General features: G+C 32.9%; 1 protein-coding gene across 3 annotated transcripts in view; it reads left to right on the top strand.

Annotated features, from left to right (window-relative positions):
* Nucleotides 1–344: 344 nt before the first annotated feature.
* PTPRC (protein tyrosine phosphatase receptor type C) overlaps nucleotides 345–16147 on the top strand; it is a 113463-nt gene continuing 97660 nt past the window's right edge. For 2 of the 3 annotated variants that reach the window (XM_054690293.1, XM_054690291.1), the window contains exons 1-2: nucleotides 345–445; nucleotides 532–647. In XM_054690293.1, coding sequence (XP_054546268.1) covers nucleotides 581–647 — 67 coding nt within the window. In that variant the 5' untranslated portion in view covers nucleotides 345–445; nucleotides 532–580. Of the gene's footprint in view, nucleotides 453–531; nucleotides 648–16147 lie in introns of all 3 variants that reach the window. The other variant, XM_054690292.1, reaches the window with a different exon arrangement.

Raw genomic sequence — 16147 nt, 5'->3', positions numbered from 1 at the left:
ATCAAAAAGAGATAATCTCTACTAACACAGTTATTTTATCACCTTGTCATCCCCCATTTTGTTATATCCATGCTAAATTGTTTTTATCATCTCTTAGGTGAGAAAATTATTGATTATTTATTGAGGATTTGGTATTTTTAAAAAGTTGTAATGAATATTGTGAAGCAGTATGTTTTGGGTACTTAAAAAAAATGTTCCTTAAGAAAAAAATCTTTCCAAAAGCCTACTAACTTGGTCTAATTACATGAATTAAGGAAGTAAGATGCCTTTGCACAGACTTGAACAACTTTCTTGACTTCCTGCAAAGAGGACCCTTTACAGTATTTTTGGAGAAGTTAGTAAAACTGAATCTGACATCACTACCTCGCTGTTAATGCTACTAGCAAGTGGTTTGTTCTTAGGGTAACAGAGGAGGAAATTGCTCCCCGTCTGATAAGTCAACAGGGTAGAGTGTGCATTCATTTCTTTTATTTTGGATTCAGTTTCATGGAGAAAATATTTTAAATAGATAACCATTATTTTGCCTTTCAGAAGGACGCATGCTGTTTCATAGGAATACAGCTGATTTCCAGATATAACCATGTTTTTGTGGCTTAAACTTTTGGCCTTTGGCTTTGTCTTTCTGGACACTGGAGTGTTTGTTACAGGTAAGCAAAATAATTTTAATATAGCCTTATTTTCTCCTTGTAGAGGGACACTGGTTTGAAAAGAACATAAGCCTTAGTGAAGCATTGGTGACTGGAATCTGCTAGAAAGTGGTGGAGGCTGTTGTAGCTCAGAGACACTTGGCTTGTGATGTGATAAAATAATTGTTTCTGTTTGAATAGGCATAAATGTTTGGGGGAAATTGCAATTTAAAAGTAAAACATTTTCTATCTTTATGTTCCTTGAAAAAAGATATATTCAAGGATATTAAAAAAAAAAGCAACAATGTTGCTGAACCCCCAAAGTCTGTGAACATAGGTTTATGAAAGTCTGAGAACTTTTTAATATCAAAATTAGTGACATTGTATCTTTTTAGCAAAAATGAATTTTTTCTGAGTTATTAGAAGGTTTTGGTTCCATGCAAGTATCTCCCTCCTTTAGCAGACAAGTTTGCTTCCTCAAATTTGATTACTACAGAAATATTTTATTAAATACATGCTTACAGTATAAAATAATGCAGTTGAGTAAAAAAAATGCAGTTGAGTAAATAAAATATTAACTGTTTTTCACATTCTTATTCCAGAATATATTTTCAGTAAAGTTAATGGTTACAGTACTTGTTTTAATGATTTTTTTTTGCCGTGGAGATTCAGGTTGGGCCGCCGCCCTTCCACGGTGATGGGTAAATAGTAGAGACTTGAAGAGATAGAATATCTAAAGTCTCAAGAATCATGCAAATGTATTCTATAGGAAAATGTAACTAATTGGACCTCAGATAGCTATTTCAGCTTGAGACCTTTAGATACATGTGGTCTATTTAATACACATTTGTTTTAACAGTTTCAGTTTGGGTGGAGTACATTTTAGTTGATTATTAAATGTAGCTAAAAATTTGATAATTAATTTTACTCCTTATGGTGCAGTGTCTAAAGACTGGTCTTTCTTATTGAAAGGAATTTGAAATGGGATTTTCATAGAAATATCAAATAAATTTAAAAAAAAGTAAAACTTTATAAAATCTTGCTTCTAGAAATTCACTCTGAAACTGTTCTTTGGCTTTCCACTGCTCTCTCTTCCTGTGAAAGGCAGGGCAGTACCTACCAACTCGGCAATTTTGTCAAATTATATTTTGAGTAAACAAAGAGTTGAAAGTAGTATGAAATAATTTACTAACTAAAAGATGGATTTAAAAAAATCTTTATGGTGTAGCCTTTTAAAGTCTTAATATGTAACATGTTTATTGTCACTGTCCTTATAAAAGTAGGTTATCTTAATCAAAAACAAATTGTAGAGAATAATTTTAGCGTATTTTCCATTAAAAATTCCCACTCAGAAACTGTTGCAAACATTTGTAAATAAACATAAAGACATACTGAAATATTTCATAGGCCGTAGAGCAAACCCCATAAAAATTTCATCTCATTCTATTAAAGGTTTTTACCATAAGAAGTTCCCTTAAATTCATAATCAAAATAAGAATATAAAATGATCTAGAAACCTTTAAGTCAATTTTGCTGAATAATTTATACTGTAATTAAGTGGCTAGATATATATAGATTTATTTTAAAAGGTCAGGTGTAACTTTAATTGTTCACATAAAAATTGAAAGGCATCAATAATTTTCTTGAAATATTTTCTCCAGGAAAAGCATATAGAGATAATCATTGTATATGTAAATCTTGTTTATTTTTAAATTCTGAAGGACATTTTATCCTGTAATATATAATTTGGTGAGTTATAAATGATTTAAATTACACATTTTTCTTCATTTGCAACAAATGAATTGGATTATATTTTTTACTTTAATGTGTCAAAATTGAGTTTAGTGTCTATAGGAAATAACTGGCTTTAGGGCAATTGTATTCTCTAAAGGCATAAAGAAATAGAGCCACATGTAGAGATGCATCAATGCATAAATATGTGCACAATTCAGATGTTCTATTTAATCTCTAAAATACAAATATGTACAAGGCCAAAGTACTCCCAGGGTAACAACATTGCTGGGTTATGTTACACAAAAGTGTACATAAGCTCTTTTGTAGTGTCACATCACCTTGTAAGTGGAAACCAAAACTTTGTTTAAAATTTCTAGATAATTTTAAGGGAAAAGATAGTTTTAAGAATGTAGATAGAGATTAGTGTTGTCTATCTCCAACAGAGATAATGCCAGACAAGCTATCGTTCTGTTCTGTGACATTGAAGTAATAGGTGTATAAGGTATTAAGTGAGCTATGAGTCATAACTGTTCAGATTAATTTCCTGGACATAATTCTTGATTTTCCATCTATTTCCACTTTCTCATGTTAGAAACATGTACTGTGCTTGCATATCACAGGTGTTCAAAACAAGTTATGAATTCAATTTAACAAGAAATACTGTTGTTATATTTTAAATACTATATGACTTAGAGATTTGGGGTAAAGTAAAATTGATTATCTACTAATTTTAGTAAATATTTCCTAATACAAACCCTGTCTGTAGTCATTGCTAGAACTTGAGGTGCATTTTGTTGAAGGAAAGATGATGTGGGGTGAGAGTCTCTCCTTTTCCTCTTTTGTTTAGTAGGTTAAATGCAAGTAGATTGGTTAGCTTGAGCCAGGTTTTTTCTCTGTTTGGGGCTTCGTGATATCCTTTCATTAGAGATTAGTAACTAGTGTAGGACTAGAGATATTTCTACACTGTTCATGGAAATACACATGCACATAAGTATACACATACATATATACATACTAGTTTTATGTGTCTTGTACCTATGCCAGGTATATAACATACATACAAATGTATGTTACATTTACACCGTTACATTTACATTTACATTACATTTACACTGATTTATCTATTTATCATCTATATTTTGGTTCTCCCTATTTGTCTCTTAAAACATTGAGGTTTAATAACTTCAGTACTTGACCAGTTTTGTTCTTGGTTTCTATACTCAGCATTCCTTATCTGCTGTGTATTTATGATCCATTTCCAGACTCATCGTTCAGAAGTGAGGAACCTACCTCCTTTCCTAAATTTGAAATCTTTTTCACAAAAAGATACACTCTGAAATATGTATTTCATGATTTTACATTTTAATAATCTTGAAAAATTTTCCCCTCTTCATCTCCATTGTTGTCACCTTAGGGTTAGGGTTAGGGTTAGGGTTATGCCTGTATCATTTTTCTCCTGAAGTATTTCAATAATTTTCTCATGTCTGAAGTTCCACCTCTTTCTATACTCTTCTGCTTAAAAAATATAAAAGGGGGCAAAGCCCTTTGATACCTTCATTGATTTTATTATAAATTCTAAACTCTTAGCCAGATCAACTGGATCCACAAGTGAGATCAGAATGAGCCTGGAGCTAGGCAGGGACTTTTTTCTTTTTCTCTTACGATTAAAATAAAAAAAGTTAAAGGTTTCAACACCCTCTCTTCTGTACTTCCTCAGGACTACCAAGGCTCTGTGAAAATCCTATTTCCTCTCTGAAGTTCTCTTTTGTCACTCTTGCCAAAAAATAGCTACACTGTAAATGCATGCTTTTTATTACCCTGCTTTGTCAATTTCACATAGAATTTTAATTTGTTGGTAGTGGCATTATTTTATCACTTACCCATCAGTGCATTTACTGTTATTGTCACCTATACAAAAGCAGAATCTATGTCTTATACCTTTTTAAAAATCTAATTTCTTACCAGGCATTGCATAAATAATTTTTTTAAATATAACTATAGATTATAGTAATGTAGAAGAAAAAAAAGAGACAAGAAAAAAGTCAGACAGCAAGGACAAAGAAAGAGGGAAGCATTACATAAAAAATTTAGACAGAGGCAAAGTAGAAGTCTGGAAAGAGACAATTTTATCAAGGTTAAATAGAATTGTTTGGGCCTCCCTGGTGGTGCAACGGTTGAGCGCTGGGTTGCGAAGCTGCCCGCAGCCTCTGCAGTGCCGGTTTGATCCCCGGCTTCCCAGCGAGGGTCCCACATGGCGCGCAGACCTCTCCTGCTGCCCGCTGCTCCCCTCAGCAGTATACTTCGTCAGTCTGCCTGCTCTGCTCCCTGCTCTGGCTCTGGTGACTTCTCTCACCCTCCTGCACCTCTGACTGTACCCAGTGCTTGTATAAATAAATAAATCTTAAAAAAAAATAGAATTGTTTTAGAGCAGCTTTCCTCCTGACCACCTGTGACTATGCTGGCATCTCTCTTTTTTCCTTTATCCCTTTCCTGATAAACCTGTGCTTTTAAAATATGTAAGATAATTAATTATAATTTTAGATCTGTATCTTTGCAGACTTGGTTTTTTTGTTGTTTGTTTTGTGTTTCATCTTTATTTTATCTCTTATCTCCTGACTTCCTAAAAATTCATATTTCAAAAATTTTGCTCCTAAATTTTCTCTGATCTGCTACATGGATATTTCCCTGATCTGCTACATGCATATTTTTGCTACTGGCATTCCATTTGGTGGGTTAGTTTCATGTTTCAGATACAAATACCTAAAGAAAGAGAAGAGGAGGATAGGAGGGAAAGCATGGGGACATGTAGCATGGGGACAAAATGAATGGAGCCAGGTTCAACTCTTGCAAGATCATGTGTGGCCTGGGTACTAGTACTGGGGACTGTTTATAAGGCACCTAGAAGAGGAAGCACCCTGCACGGTCATTGTATATACACAGAATATTTCTAGAGTCTGGGCATCATTTCTTACATGATATTGTAAGATTATGTGAGAACATGACAATGATTTTTCAATCTGAGTAAGTAAAGAACAGGAATTTGTAATCAGTTTGCTTAATTTTGTTGGTAGAGCACAGCGTTAAATGCTGTAGAAAGGTTTTGTATTTAGACCATGGGTATATAGCACATGATGCAGAGTAAGAAATTTGTCATCACCATCACCACAGATCTTTGATCTTTTTCAGTCATTTTGTAAATTTATGAGATTATTTCAATGGGAGAAAATTGGAGTGGAAATTTAACTTAATCTTAGTTTTAAACTTAGTTTGGTCCAATAGTTTTTTTTTTTATAAGTTCTGTGTTTATTATTTATTTATTTATTTATTTATTTTACACAAGCACTGGGTACAGTCAGAAGCGCGGGAGGGTGAGAGAGAATTCACCAGAGCCAGAGCGGGGAGCAGAGCAGGCAGAAGGATCGAAGTACACTGCTGAGGGGAGCAGCAGGCAGCAGGAGAGGTCTGCGCGCCATGTGGGATCCTCCTCTGGTGGCCGGAGAGCAGCCGGGGATCGAACCAGCGCTGCAGAGGCTACGGGCAGCTTCGCAACCCAGCGCTCAACCGCTGCGCACCTGGGGAGGCCCTGGTCCAGTAGTTTTGTCAATACTAGACATCCAAACCCAGACTAGTTGCCTATTACCAACTAGGGGTTGGTGCTATGATTTTTGCATACGTGAAGATATACTTTTTAGGGAAGAATAAAAAAGAAAATATTGCAGATTGTTTATTTAGCAATATAATGTGATACCTATTTCTACATGATACTAAAATATGTTGAAATAAAAATTATAGTAATCTGTAGATTTTGTGTAGATGGTCTTAGCCAATATTTAGATTAGAAAATATCTAAATATTGCCTAAAATCTTCAACTGCAACCATTTTTATCAATGTACTACTTTAGCTTTAATTGGTCAAGATTCTAGCTAATATAAGCGTAGTATTTTGTGTTCAAGAGTCATACAAAAACAAGGAAAAAAGAAAGAAACAAAGAATGAAACCATGCTACTCTTTCAACCAGGACAAGGAAAAATGTACATAAAATCTATGTACTTATGTATGTTACTATTTATAATGTCTTCAATTAATCTCTTCAATGTTTTTATTAGATTCATTAACAAAGACCTGAGCTCAAAGAAAAGTGTAACATTTTCTGTGGTACTTACTATACAGTGTTTGAAGTGTAAAGAGTAAACACTACTCCTGCTAAAAAAAGAGACCCAAATATCTGAAGTTTAAAAGCTGCTTTATTAAATTTCAGTTTCTCATACATACATATACGCATATACATACAGCATTGTGATAAACTTGTAACTACATGCAATAATATTCAAGTGAAAATCATTGCTATTTATTTATTTAAAAAATTACATTCAACAAAAATTTTCACAACTGAAATTAAATCCTCAATCCTCCAAAAAAAGAGATCTGCTAACTTTGGGACAGTGAAGAGATGAGAAAGCAGCTCAGCATCATACTCTCATGTATTAGGATATGAGCAATTGTTAAAGTGAACTTTAACAAAAATCACTGAAAAACAAAAATAAACTCCTTAATGTAAATTTACAGACTCATATTTGTCCTGATAGCCATGAACATAAACTAGGCTATATAAATAATAATAATGTTAAGAGATGATACCAAAGGGATGATATCATAGCGATAAAGTATAAAGTGCAAAGAATAAATATCTCTAGTTAAAGAAAAATTAAATAGTAACTTTTTTACTGATAAAATAAATAGTAAGCATGATAGGAATTGTGTTAGGAGCTATTCCACCTTGGAGAATACCAAGGAATCTGGACTGAGAAATATCTTGGAAATTCAATTCTATGAATTGTATGGTCATGATTCAAACATTTTTCCACCTTCAAGACACAGTTTTCTTGACTATATAGTGTTGTAAGCTTTAAAAGTGATAATACTTGTGAAAATTCTTTGAAAACTATGGCATACTCTGCAAGTTGTAACTTTTATTAATGCGATCCCATAAAATCAAAGCACGTAGCTCTTCACCATTGAGACGTGATTCCAAATCACTATTCTTTCTTTGAGAGACTCTGAGGGATGAAGTTTAAGGCCATATGGCAGAAGAATAAACCCTTATAAATATTTGAATTCTTTGAAGTTTTCTTGTCCTGTTTTAGGGATTTTGCAGGTTACTTTGGATTTTACCTTTTAAATAGTTTGTAAATCCATTTCCTTTCACAACTCTTTACTCAAGATTCTTATCATGTTTTATCCTCAACAACAGCCTGAAATCTTGCCACTCTTCAATCCCTCTTGTGTTCATACATATTCCTATAAGGATACATTTTTTAAAAGCCAAGACTCACCATTGTTCCTCTTTGAATGACTATGCATGGAATAGAGAATATACCGATTCAACAATTTTTATTCCAAAGATGGTTGGACTCAACTTTTATGACAATAAAAATATTTTCCCTGGTATCAACAACTTACTGGTTACTAGGAGCAGTGAAAGAAAGGAAGGGGATGTATCACCTCTGGTTCCATGGATGACTCCGAAGACTAGGTTGTTTCTCTTGAAAAGAAAAAAAAATAAACATTTAATTAGAACATAACTACATTTATGAATTTGCCTTGAAGATAGGTCTCACAAAAGAAAAACTCCATTAAGTCAATTTAATTCTCTGAGTAATTTTTATATCAACATATTAATCAATTTCCAGTTTCCCTATTTATACTTTTATTTTACTGAATAATTTTAACAGCATCAAATTTAATTTTTATAATTATTATTAAATTGGTGAATTATTTTTATCCACATCAAATTTTATGCCTCTGGAAATTTTCCTTTTATTATTTTTCTCAGTGTAATTTTTCTTATCAAGCATTACAGACCTAAATTTCCCCCAAAAGGCTTCAACTTGTAAATACTATTTAGCCATAAGTATTCCCTGTATACAATTTTAGTCACTGCTAGCTTCAATTTAAAAAATTTCATTGTTACATAAAATGTAATTTATATCATTTTTACTCTTGTCAAAGTTTAGATTGAGCAGTATTAGCCATTCTCAAATTTATATTGTGTTAATGTTTCTGTCAGCAGCATTCCTTTCATAATTGAGAGTTCTTTCAGCAAGATTCATTTGAAACTGGATATTTGGTTATTTGTCAGTTAGCCCATAGAAACTTTAAGAACATTTGGAGAACTGCTGCATTAATCTAAAATTGTTGTATTTTCATTACCGATCATTTGTATGGGATTCTTCTGATTAGTTTACACATGTTGGCCAACTTCTCATTGATGGAGCAGAAAGTGAGGAGAGGAATCAACGTAATAAATTTAAAATCTTCTCGATGTACAATGTATATTTGCAGTCAAATCCTCCTATTTTGTTCTCTGTACATTTAGGAAAATAAAAGTTGTTAGCATGGCACACAACTCTAATTTAATTCCACCAGATTTCTCCAGCTTTATCTGTGACCACCTTGTGACATGTATTATATAGGCTTGTATTTTAGTAAAAATATGTTTTCCTGTCTCCAAACTGTTGGGCATGCCTTTTTTTACATTTACTCCACATCTTTTTCTTAAATTGGGAAAATTATAATTGCTACTTAAAATTTTCAAAGTTGACTTCCTCTGGGCAGTCCTCTTGCACATCTTCAGTTCTCTCACCCCTTTCACAACTGCAGAGGCACTCTTCTGCTGTGAGAATCCTCTCAGTTACCTTCTTGAAAATCTCTTTCCGGGGATCTCTCAGGGTAGCTGGTAAACTCAGGTAGGTGAGTGACTGCAGGTTTTTGAAACTTGGTTGAAGAATGGATGGTCTGTCAGTGTAACACAGCCATCTATGTAGAAAGTACTTAACAGCTCATAAAAGTAATTTTAGTCCTGTCCTTTTGGTCTTGTTTCTATTTAAGTAAATTTCTGGTAAAATTTCTGCATGATAGAAATTTCAGGAAATAGAAGAATTAGCTAAGTCCTTGCTGATTTTTTTTTCTTTCCATCTTCCATTCCCTCTTTCACTTGCATGTTGTGTGTAAAATTGCACATCCCATTCTTTTCTAGGTAAATTAAACTGTGATTATGGTAGGCAATTGGAAAAATGCAGAAATGAATGTTAGGCAAATAAAAAAAATCTCACAGATTATTAATACTCACAATCTAAAAGCTTTCTGAGTATTTTATCAGGTTAGCTAAATCTACTTATTTATTCTTTAATTCAGTTCAGAAAAAGTATGTTTTCAGTGTTTTCCCTACACCAGAAACTGAGAATAACATATCCCTGTGACTATCCTCATGAAGTTTAATCTCATAATGACAGTGGCTGCTCAGAGATGGAGCTCCAAATGATCCAAATTCTCCATAACTTTCCTCAGCAAAGTAATAATATACCTTGTTATAAATAATTTTTTGTGCTCTGGTCTTTTATAAATTATAAGTAAATTGCTATTTTAAAATTTACATATACTATATAAATAAAAACTCTGTTTTTGTAAGATAGTGTCTAAGCTCTAGTTCCAACCAGATCTCTTCTGTAGGTTTCAGTGACAGAAATTCTGAAGCTGTCACTGAGTTGCATAGATTATTATTGGATATTAGATTATTATTAAATTTATTTGCCTATTTATTCATTTCTGCACTTTTCAAATTACTTAGCATAATCATGGTTTAATTTGCCTAGAAATAAATACAGTAAGACATAAAAAGTTTAAAACATACATACACCATGTTTGCCATGTAAAACTCTTTAATTCTTTTTGGTGATCTTTCAGGACAATTTTCCAAGGTCACCAGCTAATAAAGTATGGGAGTTTGGAGTGTGAGGCTGAGTCTATGTGATTCTGGGTCTTTTTTATTTTCTGGGTTGCATAGACCTCTCAGTGATCAGCTTAATAAACAGGTAATTGAGATCATGATTACATGATGGTGGGCAAGTCCCACCAAGACTAAAGAGTAGTTTGTAGCTTCCTAGAGATCATTTGTTTGAAACATACACTTAAGACCTATCCATCTAGTCTGACCAAATAGGTAAACCATTGTGCACTGAATCACCCCCATATCTTTAGCAAGATCTAACCCAGCTAAAATTGTGTGTCTCATATAAGAAGCAAACAGACACCTGTGATTAATTGGTCTTTACTATGAATGCTGATACCACATTAGGAATTCAAAAGTGATGTGGTACAATCACCTTGAAAAGGAGGTTAACAAGGTATAAGACTGAAACCATCTAGAGGTGAGTGATAGAATGGAAAGAATGGATTTTCCCCCACCTAGTTCATTTTTTGATATTACATAAAGTGAAAGACATTGAATAATTTACCAAAGAATCTAGATTTTATTGTTTCTGAAGTGCAAGGGAAGTAACTTGACCTTTGTTAAACACTTTGATCATGGAAAACACACGAGGCTTCATCTTATTCCAGGAAGTGTAGGTACCAGATAATCTTTTCACAGTCATCCAAGCAGCATATTAATGATTCAGGTAGAACTTTCTTGCAGTTTTCTACTCCAGGGACATGTTGGTTATACCTTAAGGAAAAGTAAAGAAAAAATATATTTATTGTTTGGTTACCATCATACATGTGGACTGCCAATCAGCTAATTTAGACCAAATATTCTTTGACTTCCTTAAACTTAGGTTTCCAAAGACCCTTTTGGTTTTCTGAAATAAGATTTTAATTTATACCTCATAAGCTCTGTCTTTCTAGTTTTCAATATTCCATTGTTTTATTTTCTGAATTTACTTATTGATACTTTAGGTCTAGTCAAGGTATATAATAGATAAGAAAAAATGAAGCAGAAGATAACAGTTTAGAATTCTGCTGATGAGAGGAAACGATGATGTGAAGAAAGTAGATCAATAAAAGAAGGTCAGAAAGGATGAAAGTAATTTTAAGATATGATACTAGAAATGTTGAGTTCAGGCAAACTCCACTTTTAAAGTGCTTAAGAAGTCAGTCTTTGAAACTTTACCTGGACATCATTCTGAGCTTGCCAATTATGAAACATTAGGAAACTGATCTTTCAAAGCCTCCATTTCTTTATCTGTAAAATTATAATAATGGCAATAGCTATTATATGAGATGATTTACTTATTGACTCAATAGTTGTTTATAAAGCCCCACTATGTACTAGGAACTATTATAAATGCTGGCAGAGTAGTAAATAAATAAAAAATCTATCTACTTTCCTATCTTAGCAAAGGGAAGCAACAAACAAAAAATAGAATAGAGAAAATTTCAGGTCTTTATGAATGCTCAGATATGTTATCTGATGAGACAGAACAATTTGAGGGGTGAATGCCCCTTTAGACAGAGTAATCAAGGAAGACTTATGCAGAAGTCCTTTTTTTTAAGCCACTTGACTTGACAAGAAAGTAAAGATTCACATGAAAAGACACTGGCAGGTGCAAAAGCCCTTTGGGGAAAGGAAAAAAAAATGGTGGGTCTAAGCACAGAAAGGAGGTCAGGTGCCTGTAGTGTGGTGAGTACGGGGTCAACCTTGTGGTGGCACTGGAGAGATAAGCAGAGGAGGCAGGTCCTAAGGCCTTGTTGGTAATGAGAAGGACTTGGGTTACATCCTATATGTAATGGAAAGGAGTCATTTGAAATTTTTAGGCAGAGAATGACCTAATGTTATTTTGGTCTTAGAGACTACTCTGAATGCTGTCAATGGAATATATTGGAAATGAGTCAAAACCTGTAGGACCCATTTGATCTGGTGAAAGGGAGAAAGGAGAAGCAATCTGGACTAAATGTTGGCAGTGGAGGTAGAAAGAAAGGACAGATATACCTAGGATCAAGAATTGTTGCTATGTGGAAAAGATGTTTTGCCAAATGACTCATTTTTTCCCCATAGGCAATCAGGATGGGAAAAAACGCAGTTAAGGGCAAACAATCAAGGGTACTGTCTTGTTTGTATTGCTCATTAAACATCTAGCAGAGGAGTCTGTCAATCAACTGGAGTATTGGGTTCCATTAAATCTTGATTGGAGACATACACTTAGGAATTACTGTTGCAATTGGAATTTAAAGTCAAAAGACTGAATCTGAGGGAGGAAAAGAATGTATAGCTTCAGAAGCACAGAAGAGCTAATTCTGAGCCCTAGTATTCTTCCTATTTGGAGAGTTAGGAGCAGTGACTAGAAAAAGAAACTAAGAACCATAACCAGTGAGGAAAAAAAAAAATATTTGCTTTGAATGTCAAAGGAAAGAGTTGATGACAGTAAAGGTCTACTGTGCTTGCTAGTACATTATGAAAATCTGGCAAATTCCATGTAAAAATTCAAATTCATGTCGCCTACTGAAAAGTTGATGGAATAGTAGTTGTGTACATTCTAATTATTGTTGAATGTCCCTATTTAATTTTAATATCATCACAAAAGTAAGCATGAAGGAATTTATGATATTATTTGGACAAAGATTTAAATATGTTCATATATATGATGTTTATATGGTAAAGATAAATCCATATACCTCAGAAGGTGCACTTTAAAATAAATTTTTAATAAGAATTATACAAAGTATATTGAGAGACTAATAAATTAGACATTTAACTGAAAATGTCTTATTACTATCAGTGTTGGATAGGTTGAAAATTGTTTTGATAGTTTATTTTTCCATTAAAAAGTTCATTTCTAAATCAAATTTTAAGTTTTTCATTTGAGAAATTTGAGAAACAATTGGTTATCACTTAGGCTTATATTATATTCGTCTAATAGCCTTAATAGTTATGCAGCATGTGAACATTGATTTGTCCTTTAGGGAACATACGTATATAGGATTTTAATTTCAGACTTGGTAGGTTTTTAAAAAAGAGATAGTTTTAGAATAATTTATTTTTGTACTAACTGGTAGTTAGTGAATAGGAAAAATCCTTAGCTACTATGAAAAATAGTGCTTATTATGTGCCAGGCACTACTTTCAACATTTTATAAGGGTGTTTTCATTTAACTTAAGAAAGCATTATATAATCCAGTCTAGCTTATACTTGTCTTTAACATAAGTAAATTTGTTAATTTATGTTTCCTGATATTTATTATAAAATTTGTTGATTATCATATCCTGGAAGTGAATAATAAAGTTTATTGTTGCTTGTTCTAATTGTAAATACTGAAATTGTGAAAAAAAAAAAAAAAGGTAAAGAAAGGGAAGTAACACTGAACTCTTCCCATGTGCTGGGCCCTCTTCAAGATGCTTTATCTATGTATTGCTATTCAGCTTTAGGTTTCTTTCTACGTTTTGTTTCTAATTCTTCAGAGTATTAAATGAATGTTCAGACAATCCTTAGTCACTAGTCTTAATAGAGAAAATCAAAATTATGGTTAAACCAAAAGACCAAGCAATCTAAATATTATTAATATTTATTTTTGTGTTATAGTGTTTTTGCTGAAATTGAAAAATGGCATGCATGTCAGATAGTTTGGAAGTTTCCTATGATCTCAATAATGAACTCATATTGAAAAGGCTCAGCATAGGAGAAAGTTGTTCAGATTTCTCTTCCTGCCTCTGCATAATTTTCATATAGATATAAATATAAAGCAGTAGTTGAAGTACATCTGCTACACCGTGACAGAGAGAAGGTGAGAGGTGGGCCAATGGAAGGAGGGGATAAGAGAAAGTGGTCCACTTTATTGCAAACAGTATTTTAAAGTGTGGGAAACAGAGAGTCATGCATAAAGGCATCTTCATCAGTGAGTCAGAAAACATAATTTGCTGTAATGCAAGAAAAATCTAGTTGTGTGTGAGTGTTAGGGAGATAAAAGCCTCATAATCTTAAGTGATCTATTTTCAGATGTGTTAGCTCAACTTTGTAAGCAAATCTCACTTACACTTTTCTCATCGTTTTAAATGTACAAGTTTGAAAGAAGGAAATGAACTTCTATTTAAATAAGCGGAATCAGCATCTTTTAAGTGTTAAGAGTTGAGATGCCCCTCGCTTCATTGCAACGTTAGGACAAATGGAATCTACAAGTCCATCTACAAACTCAAGAAAGGTTCTCACATGGAGAAAGAATAAAGATATTTTCGGGATGAACTACAGCAGAAAATCACTAAAGCCTTTGAAATAAAAGATTATCTCTTTTCTAAGAACAGAAGGTGGTGTTTTGTTGAGGGCAGCTTGAAAAGCATGGATGAAAGAGCTATTGGGAATGACTAGCTAGAGATCAAGGGCAAGTAGAACCTCAAGATTCTAGAAGTGGAACAAGTTAGATATAACATAAGGAGTATTTTAAATACAGGGAAATAAGAATAATAAAAATATCTTTTGTTGTCAAATGTAAAATTTGTGCCAGTTTTGTCACACTGTATTTTTCAGGAGCACTGTAAAACTAAAGATATTTTCTATTAACATCATTTTAACTGTACATATTTTTCTCATCTTAGTTATGAAAAGAAAAAAATACATTTTGCTGAAAGAATCCTAAGTGATATTTTTGTTATCCTTAATAGAATGCCTCTCTTAAACTAAATTATAGTATTTACCCATTTTCAAGTTAAAAAAAGTTATGGAAAATGAATGTGAAAGCACTTCAGAAAGTAAAATGACATGAAATAATATATGAGATTGTTAAATTATGTAAACATTTGGAAAACTTTATAAAAGAATGCAAATGTTCTGTTATCACTATTACCTTCTCTTTGGATTTCTACTTTAAGAGATGGAATGGTAAAATATTGATTTAAAAAATAAGAAATACTTTGCATATTAATCTATAAATTATGACCATTTTGATACAAAAATAGATATATGGAGTGTTCAGCAACTGTCAATGTAGACTCTTATTTTGTAGTTAAAATATCCTATAAAATCTATATTTGCTAAAGAGGAATAAATAGACTAAGGAAAATAATCATTATGATCCAGAAAACCAGGATTTTATGGAATCTTTGCTCCAGTATGTTTTGTCAGTTTATAAAAGAAAATGCTCATCATAGATCTATTTTTTTGCTAAAGAGAAACCTTTATATTTTAAAACAAATTATTTACATAATGATGTTCCTGGGGAATAAAATCTATGTTTTATTTTAATGCATCCATTATTCCTTTCCATATTTAATATAAATTACTGTAATTATTTAAAACAAAAGTAAAGCATAATTCATTAAAAAAAATCAATTTGAATTTTGTTGTCCATGAACTTTCCCAGAAGAAACACCTCTTACGACTATCAGAGACCTTGGGGAGGGGTTAAAAAAAAAGTATATCAGAGACCATAACCTGCCTTTTACTCTCAGCTTCCATTTTATGGGCTGAACATCTGGATTTGATGGGCATGAAAACATTTCCTTCCGCTGACTTTTCTAATAGTCCTGAGTTACACCAAAAATGAAGGAACTTGGTCTGGAGTTTATCTGCTGTATCAGGAGGTATTTTCCCATTTGCCTGATATGATGGAATGACTATCAAGTTAGTCATTCAGGACAAGTTTGAATCCTAACATGATCACTAATTCCTTTTCACTAGACTCAGATTCTGATGTGTGTTAGTGGGTAACTTACTTGACTTCTTCCAGTCTGTTCCTTTCCCAGTGATAAATGCTTAGTTCTAAGAAAATGGATTGTTTACTTCAGTTCCCATCTCGGCCTGATTGATCTTTTGAGATGGATAATTTAGTCATCCTGTTCATGATGGGATGTTTAGCAAAGTCCCTAAACCTTACAAAGTAGAAGCATTAGCATGCCCTCTACTCTCTAAACTCCCTACCATAAATGTCTCCAGACACTGCCAAGCATCATTTGAAGGCAAAATTGCCAGTCCTCACCACCTTCCTTGAAAACTACTGAGTTAGTTGAGACCATTCTTTGGGCC

Source organism: Talpa occidentalis, unplaced genomic scaffold, assembly GCF_014898055.3.
Source record: "Talpa occidentalis isolate TD23 unplaced genomic scaffold, MPIMG_talOcc4v2.1 talOcc4.8, whole genome shotgun sequence".
In the NCBI taxonomy this organism is placed as follows: Eukaryota; Metazoa; Chordata; class Mammalia; order Eulipotyphla; family Talpidae; genus Talpa; species Talpa occidentalis.
This window is presented reverse-complemented; position numbering and strand designations above follow the sequence as displayed.